Here is a 22,136-nt window from a genome sequence, read left to right as displayed (position 1 = left end):
AACAGTAGACTAGCAGGATGCTGGAATTGTCTCTTCCACCACAGGCACAGCAGACCTGCATTTGCATTGGAGAAACTGAGGATCTGAGAATCAGCCTTTCCACAATAAGGAAGAGAGACAGGAACCATTAGAAAGGATAGGAAAGTCTGAGAAGATGCTTTTGGCTAGATTCGCTGGTGCCAAGTGATAACTTCCCCTCCCCAATCTGGACTCATCAAGGTTCTGGACAGCCTATCTGATACATAGATATCAACCTTCTCCATAGATTGTCCACAGCCAATATATTTTTGCCTGAGCCTTAGGGAGAAACACTGCCCACTAAACCTGCTGACATCAAAACTAGGCTGCAGTTCAAGGGTCAGCTGCAGTCTGGGGGCTTCTGGGAGAACATAGTGGTATAGTCTGCCTTGACCTGATAATGAACTCAAGTTCCTCCCTTTACTTAAGCTGCAGCAGAAACTGGGGAGGCTTATGCTTTCAGAACTCTACTGCAACAACCGCCTCACCCTCTGCCTCCACAGATCCACACTGTAGGCTGGGTTCTTGGACCAGCAATCCTACACTGGCTACTGAGCTCCAGTCATCTTGATTGATGACAAATATCTAGCCAATACAATAACAGAAAGTGGAGAATTTTAAATAACACAATTAGAGTAGAACTGGGAAGGAATGCTGTCTAGTCTAATTCATAGAATTAAACACAGAGAACCAAACAGAATGAGGTGGCAGAGAAAATCACCCTAATCAATGGATCAAGACAAAACCCAAGGAAAAAGTTGTAACACATCAGAATGGAGAAAACTACTGGAAGACATTAAAGCAATAGTCTTCATTATACTCACTGAAATTAAGAAAACAGTGGATGAACAAAATGATAACAATAATGAAGGAAGAGAAAATGTGGAAAAACTCCAAGCAAATATCAGAAAGCAAATGAATACAACATATTTCTACTAAAAAATGTAACCGAGGGGCCCAAATGTGATTCAAATGAGGTAGAGGATTAAATTAATAAGGTGGATTTACTATCACTGCTTTGGGTGATGTGTCTGTAAAGATGTCTTTGATGTGCAAATCACGTAGTGTTTCGCCTATGTTTCCTTCTATATATTTTATGGTTTCAGGTCTTATGTCTAGTTCTTTAATCCATTTTGAGTTGATTTTTGTGTATGGTGTGAGGTAGTGGTCAAGCTTCATTCTTTTGCATGTAGCGACCCAGTTTTCCCAGCACCATTTATTGAACAAACTTTCTTTGCTCCAACGCATAGTCTTTGCTCCTTTGTCAAAGATTAGTTGACCATAAATCTGTGGGTTTATTTCTGGATTTTCTATTCGATTCCATTGGTCTGTATGTTTGTTCTTGTTCCAAAACCATGCAGTTTTGATGATTATGGCTTTGTTAGTAAAGGCAAAGATAAACAGCTGGGACTACATCAAATTAAAGAGCTTCTGCACAGCAAAAGAGACAATAAAAAAAACAGAGAAACCCCACCAACTGGGAGAACATTTTTGCACCCAACACTAATGATAAAGGACTGATCACAAAAATCTGCAAAGAGCTGATGAGACTTAACAACAACAAAGAAAATAATCCAGTCAAAAAATGGGCAGAAGAGCTAAAAAGAAACTTCTCTGAAGAGGAAATGCAAATGGCCAACAGGCATAGGAAAAAATGTTCAACATCACTTGTCATCAGGGAAATGCAAATCAAAACTACCATGAGATACCATCTTACACCAGTGAGAATGGCACATATTAAAAAAACTAGCAACAACAAATGTTGGCGAGGGTGTGGAGAAAAAGGAACTCTTCTGCACTGTTGGTGGGAGTGCAAACTGGTCCAACCACTGTGGAGAGCTGTGTGGAGATTTCTGGACCTACTAAACATAGAGCTTCCATATGATCCAGCAATTCCACTCCTAGGTATTTACCCAAAGGACACAGAAACATCAATTCCAAAGAACACCTGCACCCCTATGTTTATAGCAGCACTGTTTACAATAGCTAAGCTTTGGAAACAACCCAAATGCCCAAAAATAGATGACTGGATCAAGAAGATGTGGTACATATATACCATGGAATATTACTCAGCATTCAAAAAAGATAAACACATGCAATTTGCAGCAACATGGATGGCGCTGGAAGGGATCATGTTCAGTGAAATAAGCCAAAAAGAAAAAGAAAAATACCGAATGGTCTCACTCATAGCAGGAATCTAGAAAACTTAAATAAGGGACCAGGAAAATGAATAACTATAAGAAAGTGAAAATCAAAATCAACAAAAAACTATGAACCAGAGACACTTTTAGGGGGGCGGGGGCAGGAGGGGAGGGATTGGGGTCAGAATGGGGGGGCTGCAATTGTATGGGGAATATAAAAATAAAATTTATTATTTAAAAAAATATTAATAAGGTGGAAAATAGGCTAGTAGAACGAATCCAGAAATGCCAGCAATGCGTTGGTGGTATAGTGGTGAGCATAGCTGCCTTCCAGAAATGCCAGCAAAAAAAAAGTTTTTAATAAAATTTTAAAATAAAAACCTTTTTTAAATTTAATTAAAAAATGAAGACAACATAAAATAGCATGAAGAAGAGCAACATTTGCATCATAGAAGCTCCAGAGAAGCAAGGATTGTTCAACATTCACAATCACTCAATTTACCACCAAAACAAATGGAAAGATAGAAATCATATGTATATCAATAGATGAAAAGAAGGCATTTGACAAGATTCAACATTCATTTATGGTAAAAAATCTCAGTGAAATGGGGATGAAAGGAACATACTTCAACATAATAAAAGCAACATATGCCAAATCCAAAGCTAACAGACAACGGTAAAAAAACAGAACTATTACCCTAAGATCAGGTATAAGACAAGAATGTTCATTCTTACCACTAATACTCAACACCATATTGAAAGTCCTAGCTAGAGCAGTTAGGCAAAAGTAAGACAAAAAAGGAATCCAAGTTGGAAATGAAGTATATCTACCACTATTTGAAGATGACATAATAATAATTTACATAGAAAACCATAAAGACACTACTAAAAAATTATTAGCAATAATAAATCAATATAGTGAAATAGCATGCTACAAAACCTATATACAAAAACCTGTTGTGCTTCTATATACAACCAACAGACTAGAAGAAATCAAGCAAACAACCCCATATACAAATGTATAGAGGGAATTAAAGAGGAATAAATCTAACAAAGGAAGTGAAAGACCTATACAATGAAAACCATAAGACAACTATAGTACAAGAAATAGAAGATACAAAGAAGTGGGAAGATATACATCATTAAAATGACTACCTTACCCAAAGCAATATACAGATAGATGCAATCCCTATCAAAGTTTCAATGGCATTCTTCAAAGAAATAGTGCAAACATTACTGAAATTCATATGGACCACAAAAAAACCTGAAAAAAATCCTGACAAATAAGAAGAATGGAGGTATCACACTCCCAGCTTCAAGTTACACAACAAAGCTAGAGTTACCAAAACAGTAAGGTGGTGGAATAGAAATGGACACACAGATAAATGGCATAGAACAATAAGCAGAGCAATAAACAAACACTTGTATGTATAGTTAATCTATGACAAAACAGTCAAGGGCATACAATGGAGAAAGGAAAGTCTCTTTAACAAATGGTCCTGGGAAAAATGGAGAGCAACATGTGAAAGAATGAAACTAGACCACTACCTTAATACCTTTCACCATACACAAAAATTAACTCAAATGGATTAAAGACTTGGATGCAAGACCAGAAACCATAAAATACATAGAAGAAAACATCAGCAAAACACTTGGAGACACTGGCTTCAGGGATGTCTTTGGAGACATAAGAAAATAGGATCACATCAAACTAAAAATGTTCTGAACAGAGGGAAAAAACTATTTATAGAAATTAAAACACATTCTTCTGAGTAGAAGATATTTATGTATCACATATACAAGGGCCTAATATCCAATATCAAGGAAGAATTCATACAACTCAACAAGAAAACAAATAGCTTAATCAAATAATGGCGGAAAACATAAATAAATATTTATCTAAAGAAGACCTACAGATGGTCAACTGGGATATGAAAACATGTTCATCATTATTTACCATAAGAAAAAATGCAAATTAAAGCCACAGTGAGTTACCACCTCATACCTGTGAGCATGGCTTCTATCAAAAAGACCCCAATCGAGTTATGGAAGGGTTATGGGGGAAATGGACCCACATACACTGTTGGTAAGAATGTAGACTGGTCCAGTCCTATGAAAAATAATATGGTGGTTCCTCAATATATCAAAAAAATACTTTACATATGATCCAGTAAGCTCACTCTTAGGTATCTTTTTGAAGAATATGACAACACCACATCAAAGGGATACATGCACTCTGATATTTACTGTAGCACTTCCTGTTTCAGGAGGAAGAAAACACATCACCTTTTCAATAATGTACTCATGTTCATCTGAGTGGGTTAATGATATTTATTGAAGTGGTAAAATACCACTTCATGATTATGATTATGATTATGAGATTATGATTATGTGATTATGATTATGTGTCTCACTTGCATTTCCTTTAAACCTGTTAAATTTTCATGTTAACCAGAAAATATTAAGGGCTTAATTTTGTTATGTTAGTATATTTTATAATCTTATTATGGTTTTTAAGATAATCATGATTGGTGACAACTGATGATGAAAATGTTTGCAAAGACTTAGATAGGAGAGAATGCACAAAGATATAGTCCCTTATGACCATTGCAAGAGCTCAGGTTCTAGAAAATATTAAAATTTCCAAGAATAATGATTTGTACAGAGACTAAGAAGGGTTCACCATTTTCAAGTTCTGTCCTATTAGGCCTCCCCATACAATTTGATTTCTATGAATATGTATAATACCTGTTTCAAAACATTTGTCTGACTTTGCGAAGGGTTTGCTCAATCTATAGATAAAGAGAAGACGAATTAGGAGCAAGAAGCAAGCTTACTTTCTCATGCCAGCACCTAAAGTTTATTAACATCTTCCAGGTCATTTTCAGTACAGTTTTGTACAGTCATAATAGCACAAGACTTAGAGTTGAAGGATAAAGAATGGTTGAAACATGCAGGTCACTGATTCTTTATCATCTGGTGCAAATATGACTCTTAACTTCACCAGAAACAACGAAAAATAGCAGGGGGTGGAGAGGTTTTCAAGGTTGTTTTTCTTTCGGTTCAATAAAGTCTACATCAAAAGTAACTCAGTCTTTTAATTAGAAAATTGCCCCTCCTTTTGGTAAAGAGAGAAGCAATGAGGGAATATATGGAAACTAGGAGATAAAACTTTAAAAGGAGATAATTATCACAGAGTCTTTAAATGATAGATTCAGATTTTTAAAACCACTTCATAAAGTTATCTATTGCTATTTTGCAGGGAAAATGACCAAGAGAAGATGTGATATAATGAATTTAAAGTAGTTCAAAAATATTCAAGTAATGTCTGGAGGATAGTCAAAAAGTCCAGAAAGAATAAAACCGTAACTATGAGCCAGTTAGACTTTTTATGTGGATCCTAGGGACAAATTTATGAAAATGTTGGCTTTAACACAGTGTATAAAAAAGCTTACAGGTTGAAAGCCAAATGTAAATGATGTAATGGTTAATGGACTAACAGGATAACCATTGTCTAAATTCTCATACTTTTTTTTTTCACCAAATATTAAGCATGAAGATTTAAAAGCAGGATGTAAAAATAAAACAATGAAAGAATCTTTATATCCTGGCCCAACTTATTCTGACCTTAACATCTGCACTTATAGGCAGAACAACAACACAGATGGGGAAAACATATTGTCCCAAAGGAATAGTAGAACATGCTTGCCTTATACATGAGAGAGGTGCTGCTGTGGTCCTAACAATAAACACCTTAAGTGTTTGAAAAAAGTTCACTGGTACTTTTGACTATCAGTTTGTTAAATAAATGCACCCAAGGACCACAAACTACTTTTTCATATCTTACTAATGTTTTAAATAATGAATAGCAAAAAATAATTTATAGGAAATATTAAATTTTCACTTCCTAATAAAAAAAAGTCTGCATTATGTTATTTTTTCCCTCAACCTCCTCCTCACCTTGTCCCAAGTATATTGAATTTGGATAAGAATTAATGGTTACTGATTACCATATGCAACTTTTATACTGAAAAAAAAATGGATAAACTTGCACAAATAACAGACTCAGCAAAACTGACATCAATAAAACTCTTAAAACACCTTTAAAGATATATTTAAGTATCTATAAAGCACTTCTTTATAAATGGTAAATTTCTTATACCTGGAATGTTATATAAAAAGTCCCATAATTGTTCATCTTCCATATAGCTCACAAAAACATTTCCAAATGTTTGTGGTGAAAAATTGCAATGATACAGCACTTTAAATATGGCTTCTATCAAGCTGGATCCTTGGTTCAGATTATCTTCTGCATCAGAAACTTGTTCTTGAAAGGTGCTTTCTTGAAAAAGAACAAAAATGATCAAAGTGGGTTATTAGTGAATATCATTAAATTCTTGTTACTTACCCTTGCTTAATTCTGTTAAAATTTACTAGATTAATACTTAGTAAGAGAAGAAATGCCCCATTCTAGCAGACCAATCATCCTTCTAAACGCAATAGTTTCTGAGATAGATATTTGTGGAGGGAAAATTGTGAGAAAGACCACAATTGCCTCACTTCAAAAGGCAAGGCTATCTTCCTATTATGTTAGAATTTTTTTCCCTCAAAGAAACTTTTCTTGATTTCTTTTATTTTAAAGAAATTTTTTTAAAGATTTATTTATGTATGCATACAAGAACTGGGGTACAGGCTAGAGGTATGGAGGGTGAGAGGATTCACCAGAGACAGAGTGGGGAGCAGAACAAGCAGATTGACCGAAAACACTGCTGAGGGGAGCAGCAGGTGAGTCAGGAGAGGTTTGCTGCACCATGTGGGTATTTCCGTGACTGGCTGGGGATTGAACTTGTGCTGCAAAGGCTGTAATAGCTTCACAGTGCTGTGCTTAACCCCTTGCGCCACCAGGGAGGCCCTTCTTGATTTCTTTTCCCAATCAAAAGTAATATATGTTCATTCTAAAAATTGTTAAAAAATATTTGAATTAAGAAAACTGAAATTGTACTAACTCTTGCCAGTAATAGTCACTATATTTGGTGCAATCCAATGTGTGTTATATCCAAATATACATAAATGAATAAATATCTGTTTAGCTTGAACACCAATTAGATTTATTTTATACATATTCTTGTTACCTAAAATCTTTTTAAAGAGAGTTGAATCTTTGTATCTGTCTTTGGGATGCTATGTTCTGAATATATTGTATAGTTTATTCAGAACACAAATTTCATGGAATATTCTTATTTTTTAGTATTCTTAGAATTATGCTATCGATTCAACAAATGCATTTATAAAGTTCCTCAAACCCACAGACCATGTCATTTCACAATGAAGAGGTTTATCAATTGGTTTCTCAATAAAATAATAACAGGATTTTCCAAAAAGATGGAGTCATTTTTATCCCTCTTTTCAGCTCAGTCCTCCTCTGACTCTATTATGACCTCAAAGATGAGTAATCAGAAGTTTCCAGCTGTTGCATCCGTACATTTGATGGAAAAGGTTAAACAATGCTTTCTTTTTTTTTTTTGATAATTAGTATGATATGCCCAATATTAAAATGCATGATTTCTTGATTTAAAGATAATGACTCATCTCTTCTCGCCTATTTTAAAAATCTTTAATAAATGTAATCTAGGTGATTTTATAATGAGTATGTTTCTTTATTCTTTCTCATTCGGAAGCATAAAACTTGTATGTTTCCTCTTGATAATTTTATTTGATTTTCATGGTCCTAGGACTCAATATTATCATAAACTAAGAAATAGCAGAGGAATAGTAGAGGAAATTTGTTCCTTTCGCCTTCCTAATATCCATGCTTTCTCTGTTTTAAATGAGTTAGTTTTCTTCCAGTAAGTTATCCCTGTCCCTTATCCCCTGCATTAACAAACACAGACTATTTGGCAATTAGAGCTTGACACCTCTGCCAACATGGACTTTTTTTTTTCAGGATTTTTGCTGAAACTGTTGATAAAGTGGTGCTGTCTTTCCATTGGGGTAGCTGAACTGTTGGAAATAGACTTTCAGTTACTGATGGCCATTTTGGGGAGAACTTGACTGAGAACAAGTCAGATATGGTAAGAAACAGAACCCAGTTTCCTCATAACGCGATGACAGGGCTTGAGAACCTGGATCCAGCAGGTTCTCAACAAATACCTGTGTATTTGTTAGCCGAGCCAATAAATGTCCATTTTGTTAAACCAGTCTAATTTGGACTTCTATCATTGCTATCTAAAGGGTTTCTAAGTTTTTCATCAACTATCAAAAAGTTAAATAACAAACAGTCCTAGTGCAGGCATTCACAGTTTCAATTCTTTTTATGCAATTGTCCCTCTCCTTTTCCCTCTAATTTATCTTATGTATGATTATGAGATATCATGTTTCCAGTATAAACCTTTCCATTTCTCCACTTAGTTAGAAATTCCTTAATCTGATAATCAAGACTTTCTGTAATCTTTTTCCATGTTACATACATCCTAATCTCCAATCATCAGTTCCACCTAGATTTGATTGTTTACTTTCTTATAAATATTCCCCTTCATCTCCTTTTTTTTTTTTTTTGGTTAAGCCATTTCACTAGTCTAGAATGTTCAGCTCTAAAAAAAATAGCTGTGATTTGTTTTCATCAATCAATCAATCAACGTGTCAGCCATCACTGTATTAGATGCTGGGTCCTATACCTGCCTCCAGTGATTCACTGACTCTGTGTGTGTGTTTATGGGGGGAGGGAATGGTAAATGTAAACAATTATTACAGAAATCTAAGGATAAGTGGGGTGACCATACACTCTGGTTTTCCTGGGGCAATCCTGGTTTACGTTTGATGCTCTGATGTAATTATTAGTATCATCTTCTGTCCCTCTTAAAAGTGTCCCCCGTTTGGATGATAAATTATTTAATAATCTTAAGTCTTAAAGCCTTAAAGTACTATGGAAATAAAGAGAATGAGATCTTAAATATTTTCAGGGGACACAGAGAAGTCACTAAAGCATAAAGACAGAAGTTTATCAGCATGGCAAGACAGTGGTGCGAGTACTTTCCAAAAAGACAGAAGATTGGTGTAATGGGTGAGAAGACAGGTAGCTGATGGTGAGACTGGCAGCATGGCTGAAGTATAGTTGGTGTGATGGGGGTAGGAGAAGAAACTAGACAATCAACGCAACATGAATAATCAATGGCCCTGTGATTCATGAAGACAACACAGATGGAGAAAGGGTGTTGGATACAAGGGCTAGTTACAACAAAATAATGAGTATTGTTATCACTTGTTATCATATAAAATGTGCAAGATACTTCAAAGAAATATTACTTTCTATTTTTCTTTGCCTTGGAATAAAGTGTATTTCTGTTTACTCGCTTCAGGGAAATTTGCTATTTGAAAAGCACATATAGATTGAAGTCAGTTGTGCTCCTAGACTTTAAAAAGAAAAGCTGAATCTATTGAATAGTTTATTAGTTTGAACTACATGAACTAGCCATTTTTGCAGGCCTTAAAAGGTAAAATATTGGCATTATCCTATGGTACCCAGATGGAATCTTATGTGTCCCGGCAGGTAGATAGACGGCTCAGGAAGAGGAGATGCTCTAAGCCTGGAGAGCGAAGGCTCTGGGGGTGCAAGAGGGATCACAAGCACCCTGTTCTCTGGCAGCACTGAGGGAGGCTTGACTGGGTGAAGCATGAGGGAAGCTGGACCCTGACACAGACTCAGTCCCTGCACCACTGGAATAGGGATAAAGGATATCTGGGGAACTTCTTTTTTTTTTTTTTTTAAAGATTTATTTATTTATGCATGCAAGAGCTGGGGTGCAGGCCAGAGACGCGGGGTAGGAGTGTGGTGAGAGGATTCACCAGAGACAGAGTGGGGGACAGAACGGGCAGATTGACTGAAATACACTGCTGAGGGGAGCAGCGGGTGAGACAGGAGAGGTCTGCTGTGCCATGTGGGTTGCTCCCTGGCCGGCCTGGGATTGAACTCTTGCTGCAGAGACTGCGGATTGCTTCATAGTGCGGTGCTTAACCCCTGTGCCACCAGAAAGGCTCCTTGAAGGAACTTCTATACTACCCTAAAATAAAGAAGGGAGCCTTAAGAATATCTATAGTTAAATGTTCAGTCCCATTGGATGGGGTTCAGAATCCTCAAAAAATTGATTTGGAGGCAATAGGCAATTTTGGTATTTCTGCACATATAAGTATGTTGAAATTTGCAGTCATTCCATAAAAATATAGTTACTATTCACAAAGAACTCACTTTATATTTTATTTCCTTTTCATAATTATCTCTAGAATGGGTGCTGATTATCCCAATTTAAGATGAACAAAGTAAAATTGCAACAAATAAAGCAACTTGCTCCAAGATTAAGGTGGTAAGAATTGGTCTGTTTGTGTTAAACCGGAATCTCAAATCTTTCAAGGCCTGCTTTGATGTTTTATTGACAGTAACCTCTGAATGCAAAGTATGCAGTCCAACCAGGTATTTGGCAGGTGGTAATTTATCACCTTAATGCAAAACATCTTCATTTCATGTAGCATTCTATACTTTCAAGTGCATTAACTCATTTCCTCTCTAGTAGTTTTATTATGGGACTTTCTATGGATGTGCTTCTTGTCTCTATCTTCCAACAGCACCTAGAACAGTGTTATATGTTTCATGCTTTAACTAAAGAAAGAAAAAAGGAAGGGAGAAAGGGAGAAACATTTCAGCATTTTTTTGTTGATTTTGGTCCATTAGAAATTGGCATTGTTGGGCCTCCCCTGGTGGCGCAGGCAGTTGAGCACCACGCTGTGAAGCTGTCCACAGCCTCTGCAGTTGCCAGTTCGATCCCAGCCGGCCAGCGAGGGTCCCACATGGTGCGGCAGACCTCTCCTGTCTCGCCCGCTGCTCCCCTCAGCAGTGTATTTCAGTAGATCTGCCTGTTCTGTTCCCCGCTCTGTCTCTGATGAATCCTCTCACCCTCCCGCCCATTTGGTCTGTGCCCTGGTTCTTGTATGGATAAATAAATAAATCTTAAAAAAAAAAAAAAAAGAAATTGGCTTTGTAGAAGGATACTTATTTACCCCCTAGTCATAACATTTAAAGATTTTTTTTATTTCCCTCAAGCCTCATATTGCTCATATCTACTATATCCTTTCTTTTTTCTACTCCTGGGAAACCCTCTTCTCTGAATTTCCTTATGACCACATTCTCTTGGTTTCAATATCCCAATATTCCAAGATAATTTCTAAGTTGAAATTCACCCCACTGTCTAAGAAGGCCTAGGTGGAAAGTGATTCCAGAAGATTCCAGATGTTTTTAAGGTCTTTGCACTAGAAACCTCATAAAAACCAAAACCCATACCTTTGCCAGGATCCACAAATACTGTTTATCCTTAGTTTTTGAGTTCCTCATGCTTCATGTGTTCTCCTTCATTCTGATAGCCTCTCTCCCTCTCAAAAAGATTCAGCTAGAGCTTTATTATTTTAACCTAATCCTTTCTCTTTTCCTCCTCATGTAGGTCTAGTCTTTTCCTCTGTCCTCTGCCTTCTGAAGTGAACATTTATTTACTTAATATAAAATCCTGTATGTTTTTATGGGCGCCTAACAGTAGGAGATAAAAATCAATGAATTTAAGATCTTCCTAAGAACTCATTGCTCAAATAAATGTCATTCCACTTTATTTCATCCTTCTAGCAATAATTTACACAAGAGCTAGCTACTTTCCCATCAGAGCTACATCTCACCTATATCTGGACTCTCTTATTGCACCCCCATCCTTAATGTACTCACAATTCCCCTCAGTCATTTTAAGGAAAGAGGAGAGACTCTTCTCAGTGGTGAGTTGGAACTGCTTGGTGGATTCAGGCATGGAGATCTGCCTGACTGCAAGGGTTGCATTCTGGCCTGTTTTGCCCTCCATTTAGTTTATTAGGGGATGTTCTGCCACTAGAAAGGAATCTTGAGGTTTTCAGTTCCATGGGTGGTTTGGTAGGAAAGCTAGGATGGTTGAAGTGATGAAGGCATGAGCTTAATTCTGAAGAGTATTGTTAGCAAACCACATCTTTAAAAGTCACATTCTCTAACCCAGGTTTTACTAATAATAAAGTTGCCTCTTTGAATTCCATCCAACTTCTCCTTTTTCTTTAATTGCACCTATCTTCTCCTTTATCTATCAAATGGTTATAGACTGTATAAACAAATGTAATATTTGGAACACCATCTTTTCAATAACACTTCAGGGCTCTTTACATTGTAGACATTATTTTAAACATCCTTTGAGAAAAGAACTTGTACTTCAAAGGAAGGGTGGTGTCAGGCAAGGAATGCGACCACCAACCTACGAGGAGACTGTTTATTGCTACCCAAGATTTACACAAACATGGTACACTAGCTCTTTCCCTTCCAATACTGCTTAATTTTTACTTTCTACAAGAATGCTGTTAATGACAAGCTCCTGCTGAGTCACTAAAATGGATTTGGCAGCAATGTTTTGGAAGAGTGTGCCATGAACTCAGGGAGGCTGAATTAACCAGGCACTAATGAGCATCCCCAACCAAAGAGACGAGGCTGAAGGACTTTAGACACAGGCCTTAGAAAGTGGAAGAATTTTAAAAATGTGGCAAATGAAACAAGGACTCAAAACCTAAAACACCAGGCCAATAAGTAAATGTCCAAGAAAAGGCAGGTGGAGTCATAAAAATTGCATAAGGGAAGCATTAAATTTGACACTCGCAGCTTAGTTTCCTATGAAAATTAACAAAAATAAGATTAAAACCTAACTTGAAAATTAGTTTCAAAAATCTTGCAGTAATTTGTAAAAAGAGCTAACAATAAATATAAAGACTTGTCATTTATTGACAAGCTTTTAATTAAATATAACTTGATTATTACTTTTGTGTCCCTTTGAACTATTCTCATTTTGGCAAAATTTGAAATTTTTAAGAAGCTATATGAAATAGGACTTAAGTATTTGAAGACAAAAAAAAAAAATCATTCTTTTCAGGATTTTACTTTCCCAAGTTCTTCCCTGGGAATTGTTTTCTTACTTAATATTCTAAAATACTTACATAGAAACTGAAGTTCAACACTTGAAACTTATTCTATGCTATTTTTCTCAATATCTGAATAAACTTTAGATTTCTACCTTTTTTAAATACAGTCCCAGATTCAGGTCTGTGATTATGATGAGATGGGCGATAGCCTACAATAGTGTGACCACTCAGTTAAGAGTTTTATATACATACCTCTATAAAGTAAATATTATCTCTACTTTATTTAAGAGAGGAAGAAGCTTCCATAGTCTTAAAGAGGCTGATATTTAATGCATAAACTAGAAAGGTACATTATGAATCAAGAAATAATTATTCAAGAGATTAATAATTGGGCAATTGGAATAGACACTTCTCCAAATATGACATACAGATGGCCAACAAGAACATGAAAAAATGCTCATCATTACCCATCATAAGGGAAATGTGAATCAAAACCACAATAAGATACCGCCTCACACCTTTGAGAATGATCCACCAAAAGGCAGGAACAAGGCCTCCCTGGTAGCCTAGGGGCTAAATCTCAGGGCTATCACCGCTGTGGCCTGAGTTCAATTGCTGCCAGGGAGTTAATCCATATATGGTGCAACAAACTTCTCCTGTCTCACCTGCTGCTCCCCTAGCAGTTTATTTTTGTAGATCTGCCTGTTCTGCTCCCCACTCTGTTTCTGGTGAATCCTCTCATCACCCCCGCCCCCCTGCCTTTACCTCAGACCAATTCTTGAATGCAAAAATAAAAATAAATCTAAAAAAAAACCCACAACCAGGAACATTAAGATTTGGCAAGGATATGGAGAAAAAGGAACCCTTGTACAGTGTTGGTGAATGTAGACTGATCTAGCTCTTATGGAAAACAATATGGCACTTTCTGAAAATATTAAAAATAGATATTTGATCCAACAATCCTACTCCAAGGTATCTTTCTGAAGAAGAGTAAAACATTAAATCAAAGTAATGTATGTACTCCTATTTTCACTGCAACACTATTTACAATAGGCTAGTTATGAAACAACCTAAGTGCCCAAGGACAAGTAATTAAGAAGATGGGGTATAAATACATAATGGGGGGCCTCCCCCAGTGGCACAGCACTTGAGCGCTGGGCTGCAAAGCTGCCCGCAGCCTCTGCAGTGCCGGTTCGATTCCCGGCCACTGGCGAGGGTCCCACATGGTGCGCAGACCTCTCCTGCTGTACCCACTGCTCCCCGGGCAGTGTACTTTGGTCCTTCTGCCTGTTTTGCTCCCCGCTCTGGATCTGGTGAATTCTCTCACCCTCCCGCGCTTCTGACTGTACCCCAGTGCTTGTATAAATAAATAAATAAATACATCTTAAAAAAAAAAAACCAATAAATACACAATGGAATACTACTTAGCTATAAAAAAGACAAAAACTTAGCATTTGTGACAACATGAATTAAACTTGAGGAGATCATACTAAGTGATATATTTGCCAGGAGGAAGACAAATACCAGAAGTTCTCAGTCATAAGTAGAATGTAAAAAACAAAACAATGAACAGACATAATCAAAATCAAACATTCCCTAGAAATCTGACTGCAGAATTGAGACAACTAGAGGAGGAAGGTGGGGATGGGGAACAAAAGGAGGAGAGAGAGCAGTGGATTAGGATGGAATATGGGTGCTTCATTGTGGATGTGGTATGGTAACACATATCTGAAGATAAGTGACCGTATACCTTTGAATTAAATACAGTATTGTCAGCCAATGTTATCTTGATAAAAATAATACAATTAGTTGTAGGTATTCTCTAATTGGGTCAATATTTTACACTCAATATTGCAAATCACCTCTATTGAAAAATTCCCTACTCTTTGGCAAATTACTTTTTTCAATTAACATGAGAAAATACTTGAAATGTAATATTAAGTTTCTTGTAAAGCATGGCTTTAATGGTTGCATATTATTTTTATCAAGTGTTTATTCTTTTTTTTTTTAAATAGAGGCATGTTATTTATTTATTTATTTATTTGTTTGTTTGTTTGTTTGTGTTTATACATGCACTGGGTACAGTCAGAAGTGCGGGAGGGTGAGAGAATTCACCGAGCCAGAGCGGGGAGCAGAGCAGACAGAGGACCGAAGTACACTGCTGAGGGGAGCAGCGGGCGGCAGGAGAGTCTGCGCGCCATGTGGGACCCTCCTCTGGTGGCCGGGGAGCAGCCGGGGATCGAACCGGCGCCGCAGAGGCCGCGGGCAGCTTCGCAACCCAGCGCTCAACCGCTGCGCCACTGGGGAGGCCCTCAAGTGTTTGTTCTATTGACTGGTTCCATACTGCAAAAAGCTAGATATCACTGTGTTTAGAATGCATGCAAAGTAGCAGACTTGTCTATAATCCTGATGACATCTTTACTTTAAATAATCAAATTTGGGCCTCCCCAGTGATGCAGCGGGTTGAGCACAGTGCTGTGAAGCTGTCCATAGTCTCTGCAGCCTGATTCCTGGCCGGCCAGGGAGAAACCCACATGGTGCAGCAGACTTCTCCTGTCTCGCCCACTGCTCCCCTCAGCAGTGTCTTTGGTCCATCTGCCTGTTCTGCTCCCCACTATGTCTCTGGTGAATTCTCTCCCCCTCCTGTGCCTCTGACCTGTACCCCAGTTCTTGTATAAATAAATAAATCTTCAAAAAAAACAAATTTAACTTTTAGTTTCCTCATTTTAAAGTCAGACTATATTTGTCCCTATTTATGATCTGTATGTATAACTATATGCTACAATAAAAGACCAAAAGCAGTGCCTAATTCATAGTAGGAAAAAAAATACAATTAGGAAAAAAGAATATTAGTTCTTATTTCTATGAATAATCATCTCCACAAAGTATCATTTTTTCATTTTAGAATTCAGTAAAAATACAATAATATACTCAGAAAATAAAGGCTATTCTTTTGTTTCTAACAAAAACATTTAAACTTCAAGTGAGCTATTTACTTAATTTCTTTGCATCTAAGTTTCCTCATTTTCAAAATGGTTCCAATAATCCAAGTACAATAAATGAGATAATATATTAAAAATCACTTTGAGTTGTTGGGAAAAACATAAATCCATGACAATAGTGGCATTTGTAATGCATTGTCTAAATATTTTATATGCTAACACTAAAAGTACATTAACTGCTAAAGACATATTCCTGTAGTTATGTTAGGAATTTCCTGGGTGTCATGAAGAGATAGCACATAAAATATTTCATCCACTGTCAAACCAGACTCGATTTGATTTTGTGTAGGTGCAATATCATAGTCAATTTCATACTGTTAGCCTCACAAGCTATACACATTAAGAGTCTCAAGGAGTTCTATAGCATACAGAATGTGGGAATATTGGGCTCAGTTTTCCAAATACTCACACATCACAACAACTGGGACAATAGCCTTCTAGCCACACAGAAGTCTAAAAGCAAACCTCACCTCCCAGGAAACATTAAGTATATATGTTTACTAGAGAGGATAGTTTCTGAGAGGCAGAGGGAGAGACTACTGTCTAGCTAACTCAAGAATAACCAGAGAAGTAAAGTACATCAGGCATATTCTTTCAGGCATTCAGTACAAAAGAAAGAAAGAATACACATTAAGTAACCACTATGTGTCAAATTATGGTTCTTTATTACTTTAAATCTAAAAATGAACACATAAGTTTGATATTATAAATGAGGAGATTGAAATTTAGAGATAGCAGAAAGTAAAAGAATAAACAATTGTTATGGGAATTTAATTGGTCTCCATTTATGCATTCAACATGTACTTTCTAAGCACTTACTATGTGCTTAATACTATTCTGAAGCAATGAGAACCAAACCAAGCATTTGGAATAGAATGTGAGCTGTCTCTACCTTCTGGAACTTGCAGTGTCTGAGACAGACATTAAATACATAATGATGTAAGTTAATCTTTCCCTTAAAATCCTAACAAGTGTTACAAAAGAAATTATGGTGGGAACTTATGGAATGATCAAAGATGACTTTCTAAGAAGGGATATTTAAGCTAAAATATGACTAGCAGTTGCCAGGAAAATGGAAAGGAAGAACACTGTAGACACAACAAACATTTCAAAGATTCTGTACTAGGAAAAGCCTTGGCATATAAGACAACTGAAAGGTCATTTATGTTGGAACAGCTGTTTCTCTCCTTAGGACACTTCTACAGGGACATTGCTGTTATAATTATACAAATGTAGTGTCCACAACCCAGACTAAAATACGAATAACTGGGAGTTAGAGCATACTAAGCTGGGCGAAGGCAGGACAAGACAAAGCAGATGAGTTGGCCCATCGCCAGAGAGCATGATGGGCATTGCTCATGTATCAAGGAGTAGAGTCCTTACCCTGTAAGTGGTGAGCCACCAACACTTTTTCTAGGGGAAGGGCAGAATAAAGTCCATATGTGAATACCACCCTGCTTCTCATTGTTGTGAACTTCCTGATAAAATGGTTTCTAAATATCCTCAAGTAAATAATGTCTCTTTAAAAGCCTTTAATACATTGTGAAGCCACACCTTCAAATTCTTTTGCCATTCAAAGCATGATACTTGGTTCAAAGGCCTTGCTACTTGAAAAGATGGTCCTGAGACCATCAGCAAGCAGGAACAGTATCACCTCCTGGGAACTTAATAGAAATGTGTGATCTCAGGCCCCACCCAAAAAGTTGCAGTTTTAACTAAATCCCAGGAGATGTGTTTGTGCTTTAAGCTCAAGCAATGCTTTAACATCATTATGCCCTACAGTTACTCCATGCTCATGGAAATTCAGCAGCCCCTTATAATAATGTCTCTGAGACTGTAAAAATTCTATAGATACCCTTAGATTAGTATCTCTCTTTCTCAGAAAGTATACTTAGTTGGAAAGAACTAGGGCAAAAACACACAGATATGATTCTATTGTTCCTAGTAAGAACAGGGTACAAATGCAGTGAAGGGAAAAAAAAAAAGATAAAAAAAATTAAAGTGAAGATATAATCATTAGCAAAAGTAGCCAACCACAGCAATGTCAGGAACCAAGAGTAAGCATAGTTTCTCTTTTGCTCACTTGTTTCAACAAATACAAAATATACTATGGTCATAATTATAAAATTAAACAACACACACATACATAATGCATGACAAACCACCAAGCTTCTGCCATAATATATTTCTCATAAATATTTCAGAAAAGATGTGAAAATATTAGGTATTCTAATATTTTAATGAAATGAAAAAATGAAAAAAATGGAAATGACTCATTAGTTTTGAAGTCAATCAGCCCTTTGAGTGGTAGCAATCTTTTGACTAGAATTGTGGATAGATCTGTTCTTTGATCTGTAGGCACTTTGTTACCAAGCTGAAAAGTTCAAAATGTACTATCAAAATTATCCACCTTATAGTGATTCATGATTATTCCTATGATCAAGAAATATATATTTCTTATATATAAATAAGAAATTGTTAGACAAGAGCAGGATGCTTGGTTGCCCTGTGGCAATAGGTATACATCCCAAGGTATGTATAAGACAGGGAACCCGGGGGAGTAGGGGTAGTAGGAGGTGTAGGGGGTGGGGGGTGGGGGATGGGTGACTGAAGTGCTTTATGCTGCAGGGACTTAATAAGATTGGAGCCATGGGTGGGAGTCGGGTGTATATCATTGGACTCACCCTTCCTAAAGCCCAAATCCAGAGCTCAGTTTGACCCACCCTTCTCTGTCAATAACAAAGCCAGGATTCTGCCCTGGAGCAGCATCCTGCACCCTACACAGCCTGCTCCACAACTCCCATTTCTTTATCACCGCAGTGTTGCTGACACAAGAAGAAATAAATACTTCTTATATATAAATAATTATATGTAGTATAATTATTATAAAATATAAAATTATAATTGTTAAATGTAAATTGTAATTTTCTGCAAATTGGTAAACATTCTATTTCATAGTTCTGTCTGGACACCAAGTGGTATGGTGGGTAAAAGCATAGTTTCGAAGTAAGTTGTGTGGCTCAAATCTGAACATGCCACTTATAAGGTGTATAACTTGGGCAAGTGCCTTAATTTCTAGGTATATCAGTTTCCTCATATGTAAAATGGAGATGATAATTGCATCTGCCCATAGAACTCATTTGAGGAACCAATGAATGAACACATTTCAGAAGTCACTTAGAAACACCATCTAGAACAAGTTAAATACTATGTATTTGCTAGTTTGTTATTGGTATGATGTTACAACAGAATATCACCAGAAACCAAAAATTTCAGTAGGAATCAATCTTGGAGCAATAGGCAAAAGAAAGAATGTTAGTCACACTTCATTCAAATGTCACTAGCAGGAAAAGACCACCTGCTAACAATTGGGAAACTGCCAAATATTTGTTCCTTTGATGCCACATGTAAGTGACTGGTTAGGCCATGTGGCCTCAATGCGGTATTTACCAAAACAATTGCCCTGGGTTTTTAAAATAAATAATTCAAAATAATGTCTTACAATTTTAAAATATTCTATAAATAGTTATAGCTAAATTTTTTATTTCTTCAGATTTAAGATGACCTACCTTAACCCTAAAGCCAACATACAATCTTTTTCCTTTCAACTTAACTGTACCAAAGAATTGTATAAACCATATACCATGTTTATTTTTTTCAGATTTTAGGAAAATGCTATAAGAAGAATTATTGTTCACGACAAAAACATGATTCTACTTCCCAGAAGCTCATAGCCTATGAAGCGCATACTATAAATTATACTTATTATAAAATATTAAATTATATTCTAAAATATAAATTGTAATTTTAAATTACTATAAATTAAAATTTTTACCACTCATTTTTAAAATTTTGCTGTTCTGACCCTCAGCAAAAGAGAACCAAACCAAGCATTTGGAATACAATGTGAGCTGTCTCTACCTTCTGGAACTTGCAGTGTCTGAGACAGACATAAGAATGTTATTTCCATATATGTTCTGCTGATTTTTAAAAAATAAGTAGAAATTCTGATAAAATCATTTCCATAGAACAAAACCAAAAGCTGCAGCTATGACTCTCATTGGGATAAACCCCATGTATTTTAATTTTTATAATATATGGATTGTTACAAGAAAAATTTTGTACCCTAGCAAATTTTAATAATTGCATACTGAAGGAGAACTTGTTTTGTAAATATAATAAAATATGCTTTTCATACCTTTTTATTCATAAGCCAATTAAACAAAAACTTAAATTTTATCATATAAACACAATGGAATAGTGTTCAGCAATCAAAAAAAAAAAAAACAAACTCATATCATTTATGGCAACATGGATGGAGGTGGAAGGGATTGTGCTAAGAGAAATACATCGGAAAGAGAAAGACAAATACTGGATGGTATCACTTAGAGATGGAATATAGAGACACCAAATAAAAGGCTTGCTTGAGCCAAACTTGAAAACTATTCCTTGAAAATTTACTACAGAGTTGAGGAATCCAGAGGAGGAGGCGTGGGAATGCAACAAGAGCAAGGTGGGGAAGGAGCACAATGGACTATGAGGGTACACTACAGGTGCTTTGGTGGTGGGTGAACTATGGTAATAATACATGAAGAGGGGGATCCTAAACTCTCAAGATACAAACTACATTGTAAGCCAACATTATGTCAATAAAAAAGTAAATTAAATAATTGTATCAATTAGCCAAAAATGACACTATTTATAAAGAAAAACTATTCCATAAAAACCAGTTCTGTTGCTTAAAATACTAATTCAGCATATGCACACTAAAAATACCTTTTCCTAAAGAAGTGATCCAATTAATTACAGCTATTCTGAAATAATCTGAGACTTCAAATGAAAAATAAGCAAAAATTATTACAAATATTTTATGTAGATAATAATTTCCATTTTAGTGTAGTTAATAAGATTCCCTGAGTATACTGTTTCTAACTTAAGGTGACAAGCTTTCTACTGGAGCTTAATAAATTAGCCATTCAATTGATTAGTAAAGTCTGTCACTTCATCCTAATGGTATTTGAAGTAGCAAATAAAGTTCAATACAAGATTGTACGAGATGCAACCTTGATCAACAGTCTTTGAGCAGGTTGGAAATATACTTCTGCACTCCATAATAAAATAATGTAGAACCTTTCATAACTCTAAGTCTTTCAAAAACATATTCTGTTTCCCATTCCAGAAGGTAGATATAGTACTTTTCATGAGTAAATCAGAGACCTATATCTAAGAATATGCTTAAATACTTAAAACTACATTTGTTCTTCCTGTACTTAGTGACTATTAAGTACAAATGGTTTGATCTCAATTGATTTTCTAGGCTCTTTTACATACCTCTATCAATAGAAGAACCATTTTTCTTACAGGACCCTGTCTATTATGAGTGTCAGTGATATTAGAGCAACTCTTCAGCCCTGTCAGATACTATCTATGTCATGTAGGTACCTTGCCTGAAACTCAGATTATAAAAATTAAGGGTAGTTCCCTATTTTAATATACTAACTGATTATTGATTGGTCCATCATTGAACTTTTAGTAAAAAGCGCTATTATAGCATAACAGTATGATAGTCACAGAAGGGGGGGGGTGTTCCTAGGTTCCCTGTGCTAACCTGGAAGGGTGGATCTGAGTGGCTAGGAGAAGCTGGAAAAAACTGGGAGGAAGATAACCAAGAAAAGATTTGGAGGAGGCATGTGAACCACAGAGACATGTGAATAAGAGCTTTTGCTTCTCCACTGTGGACTTGCACCAGAAAATTGGGAACATGGAAGGAGACACTTGAAAGAGACAGAGAGTGAGAAAGAGAGAGAGATAGAACCATTAATTGATCATCCTACCAATAACACTGTGTGAGTTGGGACTGCGACCCATGCTGAAGGCAGGTAAAACAAGCCTCTGCAACCCACCTGCCCTTTCATTTTCTATTAAGCATGGCTACTTAACTCCACCCTTAGTTCTCGGCAATCACTCTTTCAAGAAGTCAAGGGCTATAGCAGACCCCATGGCATGATGGGGGTTG

The 22,136-nt window shown here is 36.3% G+C and overlaps 1 protein-coding gene across 4 annotated transcripts in view; it reads right to left on the bottom strand.

Moving 5' to 3' along the window:
* KIAA0825 overlaps nt 1-22,136 on the bottom strand; it is a gene marked incomplete at both ends in the record, with an annotated part of 333,803 nt that overhangs the window by 194,153 nt on the left and 117,514 nt on the right. For 2 of the 4 annotated variants that reach the window (XM_084233142.1, XM_084233145.1), the window contains one exon: nt 6,322-6,486. In XM_084233142.1, coding sequence (XP_084089268.1) covers nt 6,322-6,486 — 165 coding nt within the window. Of the gene's footprint in view, nt 1-6,321; nt 6,502-22,136 lie in introns of all 4 variants that reach the window. The other 2 variants (XM_084233143.1, XM_084233144.1) reach the window with 2 other exon arrangements.

Source organism: Talpa europaea (genome assembly GCF_964194135.1).
Source record: "Talpa europaea genome assembly, chromosome: 5".
NCBI classification, from domain to species: Eukaryota; Metazoa; Chordata; class Mammalia; order Eulipotyphla; family Talpidae; genus Talpa; species Talpa europaea.
Note: the sequence above shows the minus strand (reverse complement) of the source record. Positions and strands in the feature narration are given on the sequence as shown.